General features: G+C 36.3%; 1 protein-coding gene across 1 annotated transcript; it reads right to left on the reverse strand.

Annotated features, from left to right (window-relative positions):
- Positions 1 to 16,306: 16,306 nt before the first annotated feature.
- On the reverse strand, positions 16,307 to 18,451 carry LOC102801633 (kelch-like protein 7). The gene has a single exon (XM_006814349.2). It carries the CDS (start codon positions 18,449 to 18,451, stop codon positions 16,307 to 16,309), a length of 2,145 nt encoding a protein of 714 aa, XP_006814412.1.
- Between the last annotated feature and the right edge of the window lie 5,616 nt (positions 18,452 to 24,067).

Below are 24,067 nucleotides of genomic sequence, written 5' to 3' on the forward strand. Positions count from 1 at the left end.
CTACACTGACTCCAGCCACTGGTATACAACCACACTTACTCTAGCCACTGGTATACAGCTACACGGACTCCAGCCACTGGTATACAGCTACACTGACTCCAGCCACTGGTATACAACAACACTGACTCCAGCCACTGCTATATAGCTACACTGAATCCAGCCACCACTATACAACTACACTGAATCCAGCCACCACTATACAGCTACACTGAATCCAGCCACCACTATACAGCTACACTGAATCCAGCCACCACTATACAACTACACTGAATCCAGCCACCACTATACAACTACATTGACTCCAGCCACCACTATACAGCTACACTGACTCCAGCCACCACTATACAACTACATTGAATCCAGCCACCACTATACAGCTACACTGACTCCAGTCACCACTATACAACTACATTGACTCCAGCCACCACTATACAGCTACACTGACTCCAGCCACCACTATACAACTACATTGAATCCAGCCACCACTATACAGCTACATTGAATCCAGCCACCACTATACAGCTACACTGAATCCAGCCACCACTATACAACTACATTGACTCCAGCCACCACTATACAACTACACTGACTCCAGCCACCACTATACAACTACATTGACTTCAGCCACCACTATACAACAACACTGACTCCACCCACCACTATACAGCTACACTGAATCCAGCCACCACTATACAACTACACTGACTCCAGTCACCACTATACAGCTACACTGAGTCCAGTCACCACTATACAACTACATTGACTCCAGCCACCACTATACAGCTACACTGGCTCTAGCTTCCACTATAAAACAAAGAATTGCCTATTTCCTGTTTTCACAAAATCCAAGATGACGGCCAAACCACGTGAAGGATCAACATTTCATATAAAGCTATGACCACATGTCACATACATATTTATTTAGTTGATCTGTGAATGCACCTTTGAGAAACAAATGCCTACACTTTTGGTCAGTTTTTTCTATAATCAAAGATGACGGCTAAACCATGTGACTGGTCGAAAATGTATTATTTTTCTCATATGCAACTAGGACCAGACTTGTTATATACAAAATCGGCAGTTAATTGGTTGAAGCACCAATGAGAAAGAAATGCACAAACTTTTGGTCATTTTTGTTAATAATGCAAAATGGCGGCCAAACCACGTGACCAATCAACTTTTTTGCACAAACTTGAAACAGATATGCATGCCAAATTTCATGTCAATCGGTCTGCAACTTTATGAGAAGAATATTTTTAAAGAATTTAGTCTTGTTTTCGAAAAAAACAAAATAGCGGCAAAAGTCACGTGATCACTAATGTTCTTTTACCTCATTAAGGATAGGCATAGGCTACAGGTGCAACACAACACAAATTGGGACTTCTAGACCGACACAAAGTGGTCAAAATGGCCGCTTCCGGTTTTCACTTAATCCAAGATGGCGACCACATTAATGGACCAATCAAATTTTGTTTTTCGAACTAAGTAGATATAGATTAGTAGAAGCTATATACTAAGTTTCATAGCGACCGGCCATGTTCAGTAGAAGAAGAGATTTTAATGAGAAAAATGCAGAGTCAGCATATTTTTAAATGGACATAACAGAAAAAGTCACTTGACCGCTAAAGTTGTTATTGGCGAAATTTATTGCACTTAGGCAGTACTATATACAGTAACAAATTTGAAAGCCCAGACCCTCAGAAAGGGGTTATTACCCCCCCCCCCGTCCAATTTTGACCCTCGATAGCGGCCATGACAGTTAACCAATACAAATTTAGAAATTTCAGTGCACAAGTTCACATCAGCACCAATCAGCACAGCAAGTTTGAAAACAATATGTGCAGCCATTTTTTCAAACGAGCTGACGAAAAAAACAAAGATTTTTTTGATTTTGAGAGTTTTGAGATTTGTCGATGTACAGAGATATCGACGTTTTAAGAGTTGTTTTTATTTACGTGTTGTTTCCGGAATACTTTTGACGCTTTTTGAGTTAAGAGCACCTTTGTAACGTGTTTAATGTCTTTTTGAAGTGAGTTTGGTGCACTTATATGCGTATTGTTTGATAACGCAAGCTTTTGTTCATGATTGACAGGATTATATGTAACTCAGTAGTTTCTATCGTTTCGCTTTTCCCCGTCTTTTTTGCCAGAGGAGTAATGTGTTATGATAGCTTTGTCTTTGCATTCCGTTTCCACGCCATATGACTTGTGTTTAGATTAATGACTTGTGAGTTCAGTTGAAGTTTATAAGCGTATATGACAGGAGTTTGATTAATAGCTTTTTATTCATTGTTTATTAGTTACCGCTTTGCAATGCTTTAACCGAGAGACGCATCCCTGGTAATCACGTGATCATACTGTCGCTTGGTTACACCGCCACGCCTTAGTTTTTTTGACCTTTTGATATAGAGTTTGTAACCTTAGTAACGAGAGACAGTGCAGCGAAGGGTTACCTCAGCGAACTGTTTGAGAAAAGTGAGTCGATTGGTAGCCTTTCCCTTGTTTTTTTATTTATAACCGTTGATATTTGTGACTTTATAACCATTGTATTTAGACATTATAATCATTGTACTTAATTAGTATGTTTTACTCTTTTTTTGATTTATTCCTTATATATTATTTGGAACTAATTACGAGATAACCGTAGGTATTTGAACTATTAATTCTGACAGTTGGTATTCGTAGTTATTAATGTAGTGAACGATTAATCAAGATATGACGTATTCAGTACTTAGTGTGATTGGCTTTATGATTGAAGGTTACACCCTAGAGTCTTTTTACTGTTTTGTAATTGGTTAAAGTTTTGAAAATGAATAAAGAGAGTTTTGAGTTGGTCTTGGCGAGTACTCCACGATAGACGCAGTCTAAGTCCAGTCCTGGAGAGTCTTGGGCGAGTCTTGGGTCAGCCTTGCGATAGTCTTGGGGATTTTTCCCCAGGGCGCTGTGTCTTATAGAGTGCTCGACTGTTCGACTAAGACGAGAGTTGAACCGTATGTCGTTGTGTGTGTCTTATTTGACTGTAAAGCTTAAGTGACTTTCCTGATCCCGCACCTCAAGGGGACGAGATATAGAGACGAGACAAGATTTCCCCCTGGCACGTGTGGAGAACCCCGAAGAGAAGAATTCCCCCCTGATAGTATCTAGCGTGCTATACGACTTGCGAAATCCAGCTCGATTTTCGTTCAAAGGACAATTTTTTCAACCCATTTGTTCAATCTGGTAAATATTATAGAAGCAAATACAGCAGTGATAAAAATGTAATTTCCCTATAGTTATTAACGTTGTGAATGTCACCCTTTTTGTGTAGCGGTACAATCTACCCCAATACCCAATCACTTGGAAAGTAACCAGCAGAATATAACTTTAAATAATTTAACGAGTAAAACTGTAAATGCAGTGGGACATTTTTTTAACAATTCAACTGGTATGCCATCATACCCTGTAGCTTTACCCCTTTTCATGTCATGAATTACTTTGTTAACTTCCTCAAGTGTAATTTCGCTCCCAAGTTTGTCACAATTAATAAGGTTACAATCCTCTGCACTTTCTTCAAAGTTAAATTGTCCACAAAATGTTCAACCACTTCGTAGAAAGGGTTCACATCAATTTCACCTTCATTATAACTGAACAGGTTTCGAATTACTTATAGTTTTTTTATGTTATCGCTCAAGTAGGGCAATGTGCGATTGTATCTGTTTACAAGTGTAACCAGGAGCAACTGTATCTGGGAAACACTTCTTATTGTCACTAACTACTTAAATTTTTAGATTAGGCCAGATCAATTGTTGATTTACAACTGATAAACAATGTGTGAAGTTCCAATCACTAATATGATACGCTGTCGGATAATTATTGCATTGATGCAACAAAAGCATACACATTGTATGTGATCGAAAGGATACGTAGAACGTGTACTTACTATGATAAATATCTCACTGTATGTATATGAACTGTATGTCGAAGGTCAGTATCATATGGGAAGGCGGTAACCAATGACAACATAGTCATTTACAATTCGTTCGACCAACACAATGGTATATACGTTGAGTTTCCCACTTGACACAGTTGACCACAAGTTATTCAACACGACTGATTTATGGGGCAGAAAATAATGACCTGTATTACTAGTAGACAATCGCCTTCAAATTGTCGGATTGTGTTGGTTCGGTCCAAGTGACTATTCAAGAATGATCCTAACGTTGCTGTCATTTTATGTCACAAACGCCGAACGGATATATAGTTATGCTCGTTCATTTTTCGTTCGTGTTTTTGTTTTACGCGAGATGTTCCTATTTCAGTAATTTACTCTTGCGATTTCTTAAATTATTATTAAATCTTATTCTTATTATACTTATTAAATAAAAACTCTTCCGGAGGAAGGGAGGTATGCTAGACACCCTAGGGGTCTGTAAATAATGTTTTACAATTGCCATGGAAATCTTTTAGACAATTTCAAGGGTCAAGAGGCCCTTTTTGAAATTCTCAGAAATCAAAGCTATTATGCTTAACCACTTTGCGTTTTCTTCAAAAATGTGTTTCAAAATGTTGGATTTTAATCAGAAATTGTGCCTCTCGATCCGTCATTTGCACCATATCCAATAAATACAAGTACCCCCCCCCCCGAGTAATCTTCAAAGTCGCTATATGGTATACTATATTCAACGGTGTAAAATGCGTCAATTCTCACGAGTGTAATCCATTTAATAATAATTTCTGAATAAAAGAACCAACATTTTGAAAATCTACGTACCTGTCCGTGTCGTATTCGCCAATAGAAACTATGCATTCAGTACGCTATACAATACACCGACCAATACGATGTGGCATGGATAAAACGCAGACGCTAAAATTTGCTCCTGCTAAAACAACAACGTTTGTCTGGTTGAGAAGGCAATGCTTGGAAACGGAACACACTTAATAAAACACAAGAATTACCCCAAATTCTGATAAACAAGGCAAAAAGCAAAGCATGTAAGTAAAGCAAAAAGGAATAACAATAAATTAAACTTTGGTGACCTTTTGTTACATAATAATATTTCATTTGTGATTGTTTGTTTTAATATGAATATGTATTGCCATAATTATTTTTTAATAACAAGTTTCAGGATTGAAACAGCAGTCTATATATAAAAATATCAACTGATAAAATAGTAAATATATTTGCTCAGTCTGAACCTTGTCAACACTATCAAAAAGTGTGACACATCATCAAAGTTATACCATTTATTATATGGAGTTTTGATACAAGCACGTTCAATAGGTTCAAATATTGTGTTAACACGAAGATCACCACTAACACATTTTGACATATTTAAACGCACGGGGAAACAACTGATGTTACAATTTGGCAATATTTGAATCGTTTTTTTCTCTTTACAATATTATGAATAAGATTACATGCATCGCATACATAATTAATATTACTTTGCACAGAAATAATCATCCAGAAATATGGGAAACTGATTCAAATTATTTCTGAAGTCTGTTAAACATTAAATGTTTCCCAATTCACTGTCTGTGATTTACAGAAATTACAAAATGTACCCATGAATATAGTTTGAACAGTTTGCACTGTCATATTGTTTTAAAATAACTGATAGAATTTCAGAGCATTTTATGTCATGAATAATCCGGTCTGTAAATTTATAAAATGTAACTTGTATTAGTTTTCCATGATCTTCCGTGGATTCCAGAGCGCATGTATACATGTTGTATATCGGTATTTATCTTGTGTATCATTGTCATTTCCTGATTATCAATTACATTTTGTAATCGTCATTTTCGTCTTGAGGTCATTCTTCTTCCTTGGTCTTCAACTCGCAGAAAGTATTAGGGCCGAATAAAACGTAAAAACATCGACATGAACACTATTGATACCAAACCTCCACATACATAGATTTTCACGAATGGTAAACCAAATAGAAGATATATTATAATTCCTATGATACAGAACACCGTAAGTCTTAGTATTGCGTCACACATGTTTGTGGTGGAACGACACTGTAAACACAGAGAAAGAGAAAGTTAGTCAGAGTGTTCACATTTGTGTGAAATGAACTTGCATATATACAGAAATGAAATATTAGTCATTCATTACCTTTATAAATAGTATAATACATACTCACATATTAAAATCAAACGTTCACAATAAACAATACTGTAACTGTTGTAGAAACAGACGTCCCGCAACTCCAGTGTCCAGTATAATGATAAAACATGTTTAACATTTTATTTGGTTACTTATTAACCTATGCAAAACAGAAAGAATAACACGGGGATTATAAGGACCTGCCAAAATTTAAAGTGAAACAATTACCTATAGTTTTATTGTATCGCTCAAGTAGGGCAATGTGCGATTGTATCTGTTTACGTGTGTAACCAGGAGCAACTGTATCTGGGAAACGCTTCTTATTGTCACTGACTACCTAATTTTTTAGATTCGATATCTAGGCCACATCAATGGTTGATCTATAACAACTAATCGATGTGTGAAGTTCCAATCACTAATACAATGATACAATCCAGACCATGTTTCATTGAATAGAACATTATTTGCCTATTGTCTTATTTAGAACCATACTTTAGAGTATATGATTCAAAAGCCTAAGTATAGAGGGTCAAGTTCGCATAAACTAGTCAGTCATTATTTTCATAATTACCACTTGACAACAAAATGGCGAAGCTTGTAATAAATGTCTAAATTCGCGATTGCGAGAGCACATTTGCGTCACGCATCGTCCGTAATTATGTCGATTGAGATGTGTCCCGATTTTCAAAAGACCTATTCTTCTAATTTCTACGCAGGTTTGTTTTTGTCCCATAATTATTTCATACTTGGTACCTTCACCAGACTATAATTCTGTGACAAAGCATTTTCTGCAAAAACCCAGACGTATTTCTTGAAGATAAGTGAGAGTTTGAATGTCCTAGCCCGAACGCACTCGATTTGACGGCGGTCCCAATGAGCCGCACTGAATCGAAACTTAAATTCTCGAAATACGCGAAAAACTGTTTTCTCAATTTCTGACAACAGTGAATATGTTGTCACACTTTACCCACAACCCTTTGCTGGAGAATCAAGATGGCGGACTACGTAATAGGATCCAGATTTCAAATATCGCCCCCTATTGCAAAATTACGTGCCGCCGCCTCTGAATGTGTATAAATAAAAACATCCTCAACGTCCTTGGTTCAAAGATTTGAGACTATATTTTTTCCATATGATTCATGTTTTTTTAAACATATTTATGCATTTCTAGTCTGTTTCTATAGCCATTTTATTCTCACTAGACTTCCGATGTGAGCTAGACTGTGGGACTGTTTATAACCATGATTTTCTGCAAAAAACTAGATTGATCCAAATGTCAACTATATGTATATTTTACTCCAATCGTGCGTCAATCGAACCACACGCTATCTTCACAGTTTGTTTGTGTCAGTTTTTTTTTTAAGTCAGTTAATCGTCGCCTTATTTTTCGACTGTGCCGACTCGGACACAGTGCAATGTGCTTGTACAAAGCTGGGATATTCGGAACATTATTCCGTGTTATTATTTGACGTAGGAAACATGTTTAGGTCCATGTCTGCAACAGTACATAGGCGTCCCTATAGCGTTTGTACAACAAGTCAAGGATCAAACTCACTGTTCTATTCAATACTAATTATAATCTACTATTAGCATACTGACATTTTATTATTCAAAATATAAGCTTAATCATTATTTCCATTTAGAATGCTAAAAAGCGCATGACAATTACTGTAAAACCATTTATTTTCATTATTTCGATGTTTTGTTTAAACAGCGGTGGTCGCCGCGCCGCGCCGCGCGTCTTCGAATTTTATGCAAACAAAAATATACGTTGCTATGAGTCCCATATCGATCAAAGACTACAACCCTCTATGGGAAACAAAGAGTTATTATGTTGTTATTCTACATGTTCACATGGATTTAACTTAGCGAAATTGCAAACCATAGAAAATTGGATAATCGACGAGTTTACAGTTAACATCTTAACACAAATATTATTAATAAAAATGATATTATAACCAAATTAAAAAAAAATATATATTAGTCTCACTTTCTTTGCAGGGGCAAGGGGTTGACAACTACAAATTTCAGTGATTTGAACAAAGCAATGTGTGCAGACAAACACATTTCTCAGAATATCTTAATATTACTTCAGATTTTTAAGAAATATGGAACTACCGAGCATGTTCTTCAACATATATCATGTCAATTTTTGAAATGTCAGATTTCACATCAATAATAATGTACAACTATTTCATCCCATGTCATCAAGTAAAATGTTAAGATATGAATAAATGTCATCACTACTTTGCACCTTAGATTCCCATTTAGCGCTACTTTTCCACTACTTTGCACTCTAGTTTCACACTTTGCACCACTTTCCACTACTTTGCACTCTAGATTCGCATTTTGCGCCACTTTCCACTACTTTGCACTCTAGTTTCACACTTTGCAACACTTTCCACTACTTTGCACTCTAGATTCGCATTTTGCGCCACTTTCCCACTATTTTGCACTCTAGTTTCACACTTTGCAACATTTTTTCTCTACTTTGCACCTTAGATTCGCATTTTGCACCACTTTGCAGTGTAGTTTCACACTTTGCACTACTTTTCTTTTACTTTGCACTCTAGATTCGCACAGTTCACCACTTTTCAAGTACTTTGCACCGTTGTTTCACCACTTTGCACCACTTTTCCGCAACTTTGCACGTTGGATTCGCATTGTGGACCATTTTTCCATAACTGTGCACTTTAGTTTCACACTTTGCACCACTTTTCCACTACTTTGCACTCTAGAGTCGCATTTTGCACCACCTTTCCACTAGTTTGCACTCTAGTTTCACACTTTGCACAACTGTGCACTCTAGATTCGCATTTTGCATTACTTTTCCACTACTTTGCACTCTAGTTTCACACTTTACATCACTTTTCCACTACTTTGCACTCTAGATTTGCATTTTGCACCACTTTTCCACTACTTTGCACTCTAGTTTCACACTTTGCATCACTTTTCCACTACTTTGCACACTAGTTTCACACTTTGCACCACGTCTCCACTACTTTGCACTCCAGATTTGCATTTTGCACCACTTTTCCACTACTTTGCACTCTAGTTTCACACTTTGCATCACTTTTCCACTACTTTGCACACTAGTTTCACACTTTGCACCACGTCCCCACTACTTTGCACTCCAGTTTCACACTTTGCACCACTTTTCCACTAATTTGCACTCTGGTTTCACACTTTGCACCACGTCTCCACTACTTTGCACTCTATATTCGCATTTTGCACCACTTTTTCACTACTTTACACTGTAGTTTCACACTTTGCACCAACTTTCCACTACTTTGCACTCTAGTTTCACACTTTCCACCACTTTGCACTCTAGATTCGTATTTTGCACCACGTCTCCTCTACTTTGCACATTAGATTCGCATTTTGCACCACTTTTCCGCAACTTTGCACGTTGGATTCGCATTGTGGACCATTTTTCCATAACTGTGCACTTTAGTTTCACACTTTGCACCACTTTTCCACTACTTTGCACTCTAGAGTCGCATTTTGCACCACCTTTCCACTAGTTTGCACTCCAGTTTCACACTTTGCACAACTGCGCACTCTAGATTCGCATTTTGCATCACTTTTCCACTACTTTGCACTCAGGTTCACACTTTTCCACAACTTTGCACATTAGGTTCACACTTTGCACCACTTTCCCGCAACTTTGCATTAAAGATTCTCATTTTACACCACTTTTTCACTACTTTGCACTGTAGTTTTACACTTTGCATCACTTTTCCACTATGCACTCTAGTTCCTCACTTTGCACCATTTCTCCACAACTTTGCAACTTAGATTTGCATCACTTTTCCACTACTTTGCACTCTAGTAACACACTTTGCACCACTTTCCCACAACTTTGCAACTTAGATTTGCATCACTTTTCCACTACTTTGCATTCTAGTTCCTTACTTTGCATCACTTTTCCACTACTTTGCACTCTAGTTCCTCACTTTGCACCACTTCTCCACAACTTTGCAACTTAGATTTGCATCACTTTTCCACTACTTTGCACTCTAGTTCCTTACTTTGCATCACTTTTCCACTACTTTGCACTCTAGTTCCTCACTTTGCACCACTTCTCCACAACTTTGCAACTTAGATTTGCATCACTTTTCCACTACTTTGCACCACTTTTCCACTACTTTGCACTCTAGTTCCTCACTTTGCACCACTTCTCCACAACTTTGCAACTTAGATTTGCATCACTTTTCCACTACTTTGCACTCTAGTTACACACTTTGCACCACTTTTCAATTACTATGCACTCTAGTTCCTCACTTTGCACCACTTCTCCACAACTTTGCAACTTAGATTTGCATCACTTTTCCACTACTTTGCACTCTAGTTCCTTACTTTGCATCACTTTTTCACTACTTTGCACTCTAGTTCCTCACTTTGCACCACTTCTCCACAACTTTGCAACTTAGATTTGCATCACTTTTCCACTACGTTGCACTCTAGTTCCTCACTTTGCACCACTTCTCCACAACCTTGCAACTTAGATTTGCATCACTTTTCCACTACTTTGCACTCTAGTTACACACTTTGCACCACTTTCCCACAACTTTGCAACTTAGATTTGCATCACTTTTCCACTACTTTGCACTCTAGTTCCTTACTTTGCACCACTTTTCCATTACTATGCACTCTAGTTCCTCACTTTGCACCACTTCTCCACAACTTTGCAACTTAGATTTGCATCACTTTTCCACTACTTTGCACTCTAGTTCCTTACTTTGCATCACTTTTCCACTACTTTGCACTCTAGTTCCTCACTTTGCACTACTTCTCCACAACTTTGCAACTTAGATTTGCATCACTTTCCCACTACTTTGCACTCCAGTTCCTTACTTTGCATCACTTTTCCACTACTTTGCACTCTAGTTCCTCACTTTGCACCACTTCTCCACAACTTTGCAACTTAGATTTGCATCACTTTTCCACTACTTTGCACTCTAGTTCCTTACTTTGCATCACTTTTCCACTACTTTGCACTCTAGTTCCTCACTTTGCACCACTTCTCCACAACTTTGCAACTTAGATTTGCATCACTTTTCCACTACTTTGCACTCTAGTTCCTCACTTTGCACCACTTCTCCACAACTTTGCAACTTAGATTTGCATCACTTTTCCACTACTTTGCACTCTAGTTACACACTTTGCACTACTTTCCCACAACTTTGCAACTTAGATTTGCATCACTTTTCCACTACTTTGCACTCCAGTTCCTTACTTTGCATCACTTTTCCACTACTTTGCACTCTAGTTCCTCACTTTGCACCACTTCTCCACAACTTTGCAACTTAGATTTGCATCACTTTTCCACTACTTTGCACTCTAGTTACACACTTTGCACCACTTTCCCACAACTTTGCAACTTAGATTTGCATCACTTTTCCACTACTTTGCACTCTAGTTACACACTTTGCACCACTTTCCCACAACTTTGTAACTTAGATTTGCAGAACTTTTCAATTACTTTGCACTCTAGTTCCTTACTTTGCACCACTTTTCCACTACTTTGCACTCTAGTTCCTCACTTTGCACCACTTTTCCACTACTTTGCACGTTAGATTCGCATTTTGCACCACTTTTCAATTACTTTGCACTCTAGTTTCACACTTTGCTTCACTTTCCCACAACTTTGCACTCTAGATGCGCATTATGCACCACTTTTCCATTACTTTGCACCTTAGATTTGCATTTTGCACCACTTTTCCACTACTTTGCACTCTAGATTCGCACTTTGCACAAACTTTCCACTACTTTGCACTCTAGTTTCACTCTTTGCCACAACCTTGCACCTTAGATTCGCATTTTGAACCAATTTTCTTCTACTTTTCAATTCCTTTGCACTCTAGTTTCACACTTTTCCCCAACTTTGCACCTTAGATTTGCATCACTTTTCCACTACTTTGCACTCTGATTACAGAGACACATTTAATATTTATACTGTAGAATACTTTATTTTCGCTATTTTCGCTGAAGGGATGATTCCGTGAAAATAAAATCCGGTGAATATACATTTTTTCCTATATTTTACATTAATCTCATCAAAAATCAGTGAAAGTAAATTCCAAGCAAAACGCCCAAAAAGCCTTTTCAGTGAAAATAAATTCCAGCGAAAATAAAGTATTCCACAGTATTCCTTAATTGCTACAACATGTACTGTAGTAATTCCAATATTCCTAAATGAATGATACTATCAGTATATATACTCTTCGTAGTGTATTAATCAAAACATTCCTAAGAGAATAATACTAAATGCACTGTAATAATCCAAGATACCTAAGAAAATAATATGAGGCTATTATCGCAAAGTATGCACAAAGACAGTACAGCGGGAGTATCAACCGACACGCAGTGGAGGTCACTGTGGCTGTGTAGTGTCTGAGTGCATACTTTGCGGTATCCTTGTAATAAACTTATTATTATTAATTTTTTCTTCACAAGGACACATCATGGAAATGATTTAGAACTTTTTTGTGTGGGGTCCAAACTGTATTTAATGTATTAATCTCAAAATCCAGGAGGATAATGCTATATGCACTGTATCAATCCAACTTTCCTAAGAGAATAATACTATATACACTATAGGTACTTTATATATCCAAACATCCATAAGTGAATAATACTATATGTACTGTATTAATCTTAAAATCTAAGAGAATAATACTATATGCACTGTATTAATCCAAACATCCCTAAATTAGTACTATATATGTACTGTAATAAACTCAACATCCCTAAGAGAATAATATAATATGCATGGTATTAATCTCAACATCCCTAAGAGAATAATACAATATGTACTGTATTAATCCTAGAATTCCTAAGAGAATAAAACTATTTGTATTGTATTAATTGCAACATCCAAAAAAAAATATTATATGCACTGTATTAATCATAACTTACCTAAGAGAATGAAACAACATGTATATGTACTGTATTAATCCCAACATTCCTAAAAGAATGATACTATATGCAATGTATTAATCCAAACATCTATAAGAGAACATTACTAAATGTACTGTATTAATCCCAGCATCTCTAAGAGAATATTATATGCACTCTATTAATCGCAACTTCCCTAAGAGGACAATAAAACAGGAGTCATATAAATATATCTCAGCATAATTTAACATAAACGTACAATCCAATGTTTTAGTGGAATAAGTGTTTTTGAATTAGTATTTTTGAAAAGTATGTTTGTCGATATTGTGGACCAAAACAAATTATAATTTTAATACCATAAACTAAAAATGCTGAGTTTGCAGAACGTACAACAGTATTCATTAAAACCACTAATATGCACATGTAGTGATGTCATCGTAAGCACCAAAACAAGTACACATGATGCGTGACAGAATAACATTGTTTCATAAAACGCATAAATAAATTAGTGTACAAGAAAAGCATTGGTAGGTCAAGATAAACCATATACCATTGTATTCATTAACATACAATATCAAACAACATTACCAGTACTACAAATAACACGTTCCCATTCATATTTCATTTTTAATCCACGACTTAAAAATGATACATAACAGCAAACTTGAACTTGGTTGACATTTTATAGTGATTGATAAGAAACCCAATATGATCAGATAAAAGTTGTCTCAGCTGTTGTAACCACCACAAGAGAACAACTTTTAAATAATAATTCAACAACATTTTGAAAAATATATACATACAACAATAAGAAAATCATACTTTGTGGAGATCATCCACTGGTTAATAAAATATCCAAGTGTGTTAGATTTTGGAGAAAATTATTTGTAAGCACAAGAAAAAGTTTTATGACCTCATTAATGACGATTATGAGAACAGATATTTTTGCTCTCGTATTCCTTTCCCTTCATCTACGATAATATCGCATAATTTTGAGACCAGAAACAAATCTTTTTTTTTTGTCACTTTATAATTATTGGTTTTCAATTAAGGTAGCGAGACTATTATTTGTGTTGAAAATTACGATTTTCACATTTATTTATTAATTGATGAAATGCACGATAAACTTTCATCTGACAAAGTCAACGTAACCTAAAATGTCATGTAAGTTGGTTAAAATGTAGATTTTCTGAAGGGAAGCAAGGCAGCTTCAGTAGTGTTTTCTAAAATCAACAACACAGGTTTAATTTGTGTGCCTATAAGTTTCAAAGATTAACTCAAGACAAAGCAATGTTAGGATGTGTTATCAGTAGCTATCCGACACACAATGAGTGTTTCCAAACATTTGAGTGGTTTGTCTCTGCCCCTGTTTATTTCACAGATTAGTCATTTGCATATGAATGTGTCAGACACAAGGTCACACAGCCACTGAAAAAAATCATTGATTTTAGTGTTTTCATCTGCCGATTTTATCGAACTATAGCTATCCCATTCCTTTATTTTTTTGGTTTCCAATAGCCTTACACATTTGGATGCCCCTACACATGTTAAAACAGACCTTGGTGGGAAAACGAATTGCTTGTGCAGATAAACAAGCTTGAAAATCTTTGCTGTGACTTCATCAACGTTTTCTAGGAGTTTATGTTTTTCAAAATACGTCTTTAACAAAAAATAACGTATACTTATTGTCGTCGGATTAACACCAAATTTTCACAGCTTTAAGGTGACAGTGAGAGGAACTTGAATGTGTCCAGACAAACTATTTCATCGATTATTTACCAACGAGTTCTGGTTTGAGTTGGGGGCAATGCGACTAAAACAGTAATTGAAATTCAGCACACTATTTTTTAAAATGCGTTGCTTGAATAAAACTGACCAGACACATTCAATTTACCAGTCTATTGAACAACTAGGAAAAGTGAAAAAAATACTTCTTATCGCCAGTATAAATGCGTAATTATTTTTTTTACAGAAAAAGTAATTTTTCACCTTTGATTGAGTAACACGTCGTAGAATGCAGATACCGGCATGCAAAATACACTTGTGAAAAGCTTGAAGTCTGACGATTCTAAAAATATATACTTTCCCGGGTCTATTTGTAGTCATTTAGTCACAATTAGAAGATGAAAACAAGTATGCAAATAATAGTCCCGCTACCTTAACACTTGCATCAATGTACACAATATTTGTAACATGTTAACACATGACTGTGGTACCAATGTATCAGAGTTAAGCTGTTTAGTGAGAAATTAAAGTTATTGATAACCCATGGTACTCATCACGACATTTACTAGTACATTAAATGTATTTTGATGCTTGTTTGAATAGTATGCTGAGAAAAATAAATTGTGATATGTGAATTTCAGACTGGATATAAGATTATGTTCTACATTATGTTTTTACACTAATACTAATGCTGACTGCTCGCTTCGAACAGATATACATGTAGCTCACAATATTTTTTTTGTCATCAATCATTGCCATGACTACAACTTTAATTGTTTAACCATCTACATGAATATATGTCATATGTAATTAGCATAAATTGGTACATACTTCATGAAAAGAGTTACAAAAAATTACAACTTATTTAACAATCCGGGAGGGTAGGGGTTGTGATGTGATAAAAATGGAATTATCGGTAGCAGATATCAATCATTTATAGAGTTACTTGATACTCAAAGCATCACAATATGAACGAGTGATATCAGGTTATCTCGTAAAATGATTGTTTTATGAGGAAAGTGTGAATCTTTAGTACTAGTAGATTTAAACTTAAGGTTGCCGAATTTAAATTGACCACACATGTACTTTTCAAAACTATGGCTACATGTTCTTACACAAGAACTTTTTCTATCATCCACATATGAGGATAGAGCAAACTACTAGTGTTTTTAAAAAATACAGTACCTGATAAAGTGTTTCATTATCTTTAATTTCAAAAGTCACAAGGAAATTTTCCAACTAAACAGGCATGTTTTACTTTTTTCCCATTTATTAATTTTGTAATCTGCATAATTATCTCATTTATCTCACCAATTTGGTCAGTGACTCCAATTTTGTTTTACATATGACCTTGTACAGCAATAAAAAATCCAAAGACATGTCTGAAACTGATCATACTCATGATAGTTTTTATGGTATTTCATCATAACATTTTAGTCATCGAAATAGACGAGGAAAATAATAAATATAATAATGAATCCTAATATTGTTTAGAAAATCTTCATTTAATTTAGTTATTTATTTATCAATTATAGTTATTATTTAGATACAGTTATCCGCTGAGTAAAACAGTTTATCTGATACAGTTTGTGTTTCATAAACTACCCTGCAGAAACTGAGAAGGAAGCATCATAAGACAAGACTCTCCCTTTCCTAGACATCCTCTGTATGAAGCCAGCTTACTCCATGTTTTCGTTTTGGTGTTGTAAACATTCATACGATAGCCCAAGACATAAACCTTGTCATCGTAGGCAGTCACATTCTCGATGTAATCACCGTTGTCAAGCTTCACGGTATGGTGTTTTTCTATTTGCCATTTGTTGTTAATTAAGTCGAAAATCATGTGGACTTCTTTGAAGTTAGTGACATAAATTTGTGAACTTTCAATACAGGGGTGCTTAAATGTGAAAAACACTTTGCTGGTAGGGGATGGTGTAAAATTAGGGAAGGTGATAATATCCCAGCTATCAGTGTCTGTGTTGTATCTGTCAATGGTACCAGATGACTCCAGACTCTCGGCTGACATGATATAGATATTACTGTTCCATGTGTGAGTTAAGAAGCCTTCACGAAAACTTGCAAGCCGCTTTGGAGGTGAGATGAACTGCCAAGATTGATGTCCAAGGGGATGGCACTGAAACTCTGTGGCAAGTCTACCAATGCTGAGTCTGCCTCCCATAGCATATAGTTTACCATTGCATACCAGCAACCGATGGTGGTATACCCCTTCTAGCATGTTTGGTAACTTATGCCATGCATTTATTAGTGGATTATAGCAGTATAGTGCTTTCACAATCTCGGTTGCGCTTCCAAAATGTCCACGATGTCTGTATTTTATTTCCAAACCACCAGCGATATAAAGTCGATTGTTGTGAAATGCAGCTCCTGCATACTGTACAGGCAGCGGAACTTTCAAATGTGATAACCATTTGTTCTGTTCAATTAAATAAGAACTCATCACAGACGACGTTAAATTACCAGTTACCCCGACAACAGTAATCATATTGATCAATCTACCCCTTCTGGGACTCCATGACACTAACGCATTCTGGGTACATTTGACAGCAGCGTCCAGACACAGTGTGTTTACTGCCACTAGGGGGTGTTGCAATATATTGTTTTGCTCATCACAACTCAGTGCACTGAACCGTACATGATGGAGAAGACTGGGGAGATGCATCTTCCTCTTTTCTTCATTCTCCATCACCCATCTTACCATAACCTCAAATACGGACATCTCTGACGTCACAACGGTTCCATTTTGTACAACTTCTACAACATTATCATCATCGGTCAATAAAGTCACAAGTTCTTCAACGCTAAGCAACAATACTTCATCTTCTGCAATAACATCCGTGAAGTGTCTTTGTATAAATTGTTTGGCATATTTCGAGACCCTTGGGACAGAATACAGTTCAGTAAGTTTGAAGTATCCCAAACAATTCTCACAGGTAATACTCCCACACAAAAATTGTGCACACGTTTCTTTGAGCTGACTGATATGGAGATAATCCGCGGCCATGAGCACGCCCTCAACATTGTCATACGATATAGTCACGGTTTCTTTGTAAAGGAAACCTAGCAACAACTCAATTTGTTCACTACTGAGAAATGGGAGGTCAACCCTCGTTCTCCCTTTCTCAGACATATCGTTACTAAACATTGCATCGAAATATGGGCTGTAAGCTGCAAGGAGACAGCGATGCGCGGGATAGTCCCTGTGTTCAACTGACAATGTGATGTCACAATAATTTCTATCAGTTCTCTGCCTGCATAGGCTGCTGTACACGCGGTTTCTGTGCAAACTTTGAAACTCGACATGGAGTCCTGTCGCTTGTAAGAGATCTGTTGCTTCACGAATGTCATCAACTTCGATTTGATCGTCACTGATCTCAAGGAGCCCGGTGTACATAAACTGTATAATTTTACCAAATACATACGGGGTGATTTTTGACTCACCTATCGCTGTATTTATGTCCAGGACAATATTGTTACAGTATGCCGCATCTCCTAATTCGACTATTTTTGCATTCAGCATCACTTCAAACACAGGACTGTTTGCAGCTAAAACACACCCATGAACGTGGAATTCGTGATCCGACAGCTTCAACGTAACATCGCAGAGCCTTCCTTCCTGTGACTGTTCGTATAGTTTACTTAAAATTCCACCAACGAAGGTGTCGTTCGCAATTTTCCCTGGCCCGTGTCTGTCGCGCGTTAGCTCTCTGGATGTCGCCATTTTGTATATAAACATTGTGTCAGTTTGTTTGGTAAGTCACTACTCGGTGCCTTATTTTTACGACCAATGTTCAATGTGCTTGTACGTGGACATTCCGGAACATTTATTTCGTGTTTGTTTATTATTTGTCGTAAAAAAAAAAACTGTTTACATCTACGTCTGCAACAGTACATATGAGTCTTTGTTGCGTTTGTACAACAAGTCAAAGGTCAAACCGGTGGATGACTCATTCAGTCATTGACATTGCAAAGGTTCTATTAAAGTCATGTGAGAAATGCTTTATATATAAGCATTACGCATACTACTGTAAAATCATTTAATTTTACTATGTTGACGTTTTGATTAAAGGGCGGTGGTCGTCGAGCAGTCCACGTTCGAATTTCATGCAAACAAAAAATGTATTTTACAAGTATTGTATACGTCGCTATGAGTCCCATGTCGGTCAATTCGGCAAGGGGTATTTTCGTGAGCTGTAATCAATTGTTTGTTTTTTGTAATTTAAATAAATAAAATGTGATTTAAATAATTAAAAATGTGATTTAAATAAAAAAAAAACTTAAATTCGATGACATAGGCAAGGTGTAAATATAATCAGCTGCTTAGTATTTTATTCGTCTGTAATTTGTACAAAGATCTTTTGTAAGTATATAATTTAGTATTTTCCACATTAAATGTCGTAATTCGTACGCAATTTCTAATTTTGATTCTTAAACACAAATTATCAAATATATTATAAAAATGTAATTTGCTTTATCTGTAAAGTGTAAAAACCTATTTTTACTGTAAATGGAACTTTCATTTTATTTTCTGTAACCTGTACCACCTATCCCCTTTGTCCCCTAATTTAAGGGAATCAATGAGTTATAATGTTATTCTACATGTTCACGTGGGTTTAATTTACAGAAACTAAAAAAAAACTGAATTGAGTAATCGATGTGTTCACAGTAAACATCTCAAACACGAATATTAATAATAGCTGAGTTGTTTACCGTAACCATAGTGATAATGCAGTATAAATACAAACACACATAAATAATATAACCAAATAAATAAAGTTCTTAGTCACGTGTTTTGCAGCTGCAAAGTGATTTAAACAAAACAATGCGCGCAGACATTTTTGAACTGAATAACAAAAAATCTACAGATGAAATTAAAAAAAGCAAAACAAAGACATTTAAAAATCATCATATAGTAATATCACCATAAACAGAAATTTAGCTCAAAGCCAAACTAAGTGGAGGAAACAAAACAATTGATGTTGCTTATTTTTTTTATTATTGGTAACTAAGCGTTTTATTTTATATCTGCAAATGTAAAGAAAAAATTCCACATTTCAAACATCTTAAACCGTTTGTTTAAAATATTCAGAACACTGAATATGTTATTGCCAACAAAAAAGGGAAATTAAATTCACATATTAAGAAATGGGGTAAATTTCTTACTGTATTGACTATGTAAAGGTATTTCATATGAGATTTATGTGAAACTGAAATGTATTTTTTAAGAGATTTGAATGACTCAATAAAAAAATATCTTAAATATAAAAACAAACAAAAAACAATTGAAGTTTATTCTGAACTGTCTCCATCCGGAGTTTACAATTGTAAGTATTTCTCAAGTTATACATGACATCATTCACAGCAGTGGATATGATGTCATACTTTACCCATAATTCTTTGCTAGAGAATGAACATGAAGGCCTACGTAATATTGACGAGAAGTTGAAAATCTAGTGAATGGAAACAGATATAAAAAAACTGTAAATTTGCGGCGTTCTTTCATCTGGGAGCATTATACAGAAAAAAAGTATTCCATTCTGACTAGGTTTACAACAAAATCTTACGTCATACATTTATGAACAAAATCTTTCCAATTATTCATATTTGTGTCAGAAAAGGATTACTTTACTCGTCACCGCTTTTCTCTAAAATCTCGCTGTTTTCTTCAAGGTACGCAATGACATTCTTGTTATTGGAGAACTTGGAAAGGCGATATTCTCTTGCGAGAGAAATATAAAACATGGCGTTAGACCCGTCTATCGTCTGCCTCATATATTTACAACATAACAGTTGTAACCGTTGCATGCACATGTAGTCTGCTAGTAGAACGATTTCTTCCACGTTGCCATGGTGAAGTCGAGCGCCACCGTTGTATGCATATGTTAGTATAGTCCCAGCCTGAGATTCACTCAGAAACGGCAGACGAACATACAAGTCACGTGATTCTGACATAGCCCCATGTCGAAACATCCCACGGAAGTAAGGAATACAAGCGGCGAGCAAACTACGATGAGCGTAAAACCGAACATTTTCAACGACTATGACCACATCACATGTTTCCCTTGTTTTCCGCTCTTCTCGAACATCGATGAGCCAGGCTGCCGCAAACTTGAATTCTCTGAGATGCTGTGATCCACCGTGATAAAAGTTCTTAAGCAAGGGAATCTCAAGATAGTCGGCTGCATCTCGGATAAGTTCGGCGTCGCTCGGTGTTCCCACAAACTGTCCGGTGTAAATCAGTCGTAATAGTTGATCAAAAGTTTTACCGCTTACGCTTTCACCCGGAACATTCAGAGCTACCTCGCTTGATGTGCGCGTGCTTAGTTGTTTTTCAAAGTAAGAACTGAAGAAACGAAGCACGATACAATGGGCAAAAAATTTACGTTCGCAAAGTTCGATCACGACATCACAGAGAGAATGTCCTGTAAAAGTAGTAGTTTGTTTGTACAGAATGTTCAGCAGGCGTGTTGCGTACCCAGGCTCAAAGCAGAGCTCTCCTCTGGTGTCAATACTACAGCTAGTGTCTAGTACTGGAGTCGGCTTCATTATGTAGTGTATTGAAAAGGAGTCATTTTTCTGTTCCGTGAAGACGTTGTAGTCATCTAACTGGACGCAATCCATCGTCACTGGCACGATAACAACCAAGTTCAACTTTTGAACAAAATGCCCGAACCGCTTCAGATGGTCGGCTATCACTCGTACCTTTCACGAATGTATAGCGTGTCAGTTTCTAAATTTACTTTCACGTAATATTTGCTGAGTCAGGTCATTCTGGATCAACACCTATAGTCATGATTTGTCGTTCATTCCTTTACAAATTGGTATGCGTCATAATACGATATTAGTCGTGTGACGAGGTAGCGCCCGCATTGCGCCATCGCCCGACCGATTTGCTTTAACTTGCAAACCAACCATCGGTGAGGGCGTCGTTACCATTGTCAAATGACTTATAAGTAAATTAGTTACTGTCATAGTCAGCAATATACACTATAACAACATGAATATTACACAGTAAAAAACGTTCCAGCCGGTTTGATAATGTTGTGTTGAGTACTAAGATGTTTGTAGAGATGCCTATTTATTTTCGAATAACGTAACGTGAAAAATACAAATATGCATCTGGAATTCGCTGGGTTTGTTCCAACGAACTTTATAAGGTTTAAGGTACAACACGAGTAAAAATGTTGTAAATTTCCTCATATTTGATATATCATGTTACAAGAAGGATATGAAAGGCGGCGGTCGTCCTGCCGCGCATGCGTAGCATTTGTTTTGATAAACATTGATTTTCTCACAATACTTCTAATGAAATCACGAGTACGAGATTTGACCTTGCCACCGTTGACTCCTTCGATTCTTTCCAATCAAGTAAACAATCTAATTAAAGCTTGGCAACGAAATAATTGAGAGCATCAAACGTCTCAAGAATACCAAATGACTGGTCAAATGCAATCATTATACCTGTTTTAAAATGGGGTCGATCCAGGGTACTATAGGACAATTTCACTACTTGACATTTTTGGGAAAAATTTTACGTCAATTCTTAATGTACGTTTAACTTTTTGGGCAGTGCTTTTGGGAAAAACAAATGAAGAACAGGCTGGTTTTCGTCATTGGTACTCGACATATTATATAATCAAGAAATTATACTGCGCCTTCGTGGATTTCTCCAAAGCATTTGATAATATAGATATACAACGTCTTTGGTATGTCCCGTCTACTTAAAGGGGCTAAATGGAAAGATGTTTAAGTTATTACATAATATTTATGCAAATGTAAAATCGTTAAAACGGGTATACTGCATACTTCCAGTGCCCTATTGATGTTCGACAAGGTTTTATGTTAAGTTCATTCATATTCTCCTTCTTTATTAATGAATTGTGTAATGAGCTGAATAATTCGGAGCACCACGGCGTTCAATTATCTCCCCCATTTAATCGAAATATTCCGTCTTCTATGTGCTGATGTCGTTGCAATTGTATCAGATTTAGTTGTCGGTCTCCAGAGGTTACTAGATAAACTAGAATTATATCGTGAGCGCTGGAGTATGTCTGTAAACTTGGATAAGACCAAATTAGTTGTTTTCAAGAGCGGGGGACATTTAACACAAAATGAAAAGTGGGTTTATGGTGGGATGGAGGTTCACATCGTTTCATGCAACAAATATCTAGGAATCTAGACTCCACTGGTCAATGGCGACAAAACTATTGGCACAACAAGCGAAAAAGGGTTGTTGTTCATTTAATTCTGAATTCTTTACGCACTCTATCCTACAAACCTACTTTAAGGTCTTTGATACTACCAATATTAACTTATTGAGCGGAAGTCTGGGGTTTTAGAGAATGTAAATATGTGGAAACGAGTCCTTTATCTTGCCTGTAGAATGTTTCTCGGTGTTTCAAATAGATCACCAAATAGTAGTATTCTAGGAGAATGTGGGAAATATCCCATTTACCTGTACACAGCGAAACGCTGCATTAAATATATTCGGCAAAATTAATTTCCATGCCAAATTCAAGGTACCCCAAAAATATGCTATGCAATATCGAAAAGTCGGGAACCAGAACAAAACAAACCTGGATCAGTGACATGTAAAATTTACTTTCCATTTGTATTTTGAATGATGCCTGGCATGCAAATGCAGTTGGAAATGTTAATACGTTTATCAATATATTTGTGGAACGATTCAAACAGTATCTGTTCTTTGTATGGCGGGATGATTTGTGTACTTTGGACAAATTAGATACTTACTGTCAATTTAAAATTACTATAGAACAAGTAAGATACTAGTTTTCTGTTCATAGTTGAACTCGTATGCAATCACTAGCTCGGCTACGATGTTCATCGCATTGTTTATGTATTGAAAGAAAGAGACCAACATACGTGCGAGCTTTGAAATATGAATTTTATTGAAAACGAGTTCCATTTTTTATTAGTTTGTAACTTTTATAATCACATTAGATGTCTCTATATCCCACACTACTACTGCACTCCGCCAAATGTAAATACATTTCTTGAATTACTCAAAACTCAAAATGATGTACTTCTACAGCGTTTAGCTGCGTTTGTATTTAATGCTATGAAAATTAGGAGGGAAGCCACTGAAATATTGTAAATAATTTAAATATTTTGTATTTACAGTTTTGGGCCGATGGTCATGTATCAGTTAATAAAGATCCTATTCAATGTAAAATATACTTGTACACATGTTCCAACAGCAAATACGTCCTTGGAGTATGTGCACACACAGAGAGACACTAGCATAACAAAGTTCGTAAATTTATGCCACCTATAGGAAATTGATATCGCTAAACTGTAACGTATTGAGATTGATTGA

Source organism: Saccoglossus kowalevskii, chromosome 15 (assembly GCF_978046115.1).
Source record: "Saccoglossus kowalevskii chromosome 15, keSacKowa6.1, whole genome shotgun sequence".
NCBI classification, from domain to species: domain Eukaryota; kingdom Metazoa; phylum Hemichordata; class Enteropneusta; family Harrimaniidae; genus Saccoglossus; species Saccoglossus kowalevskii.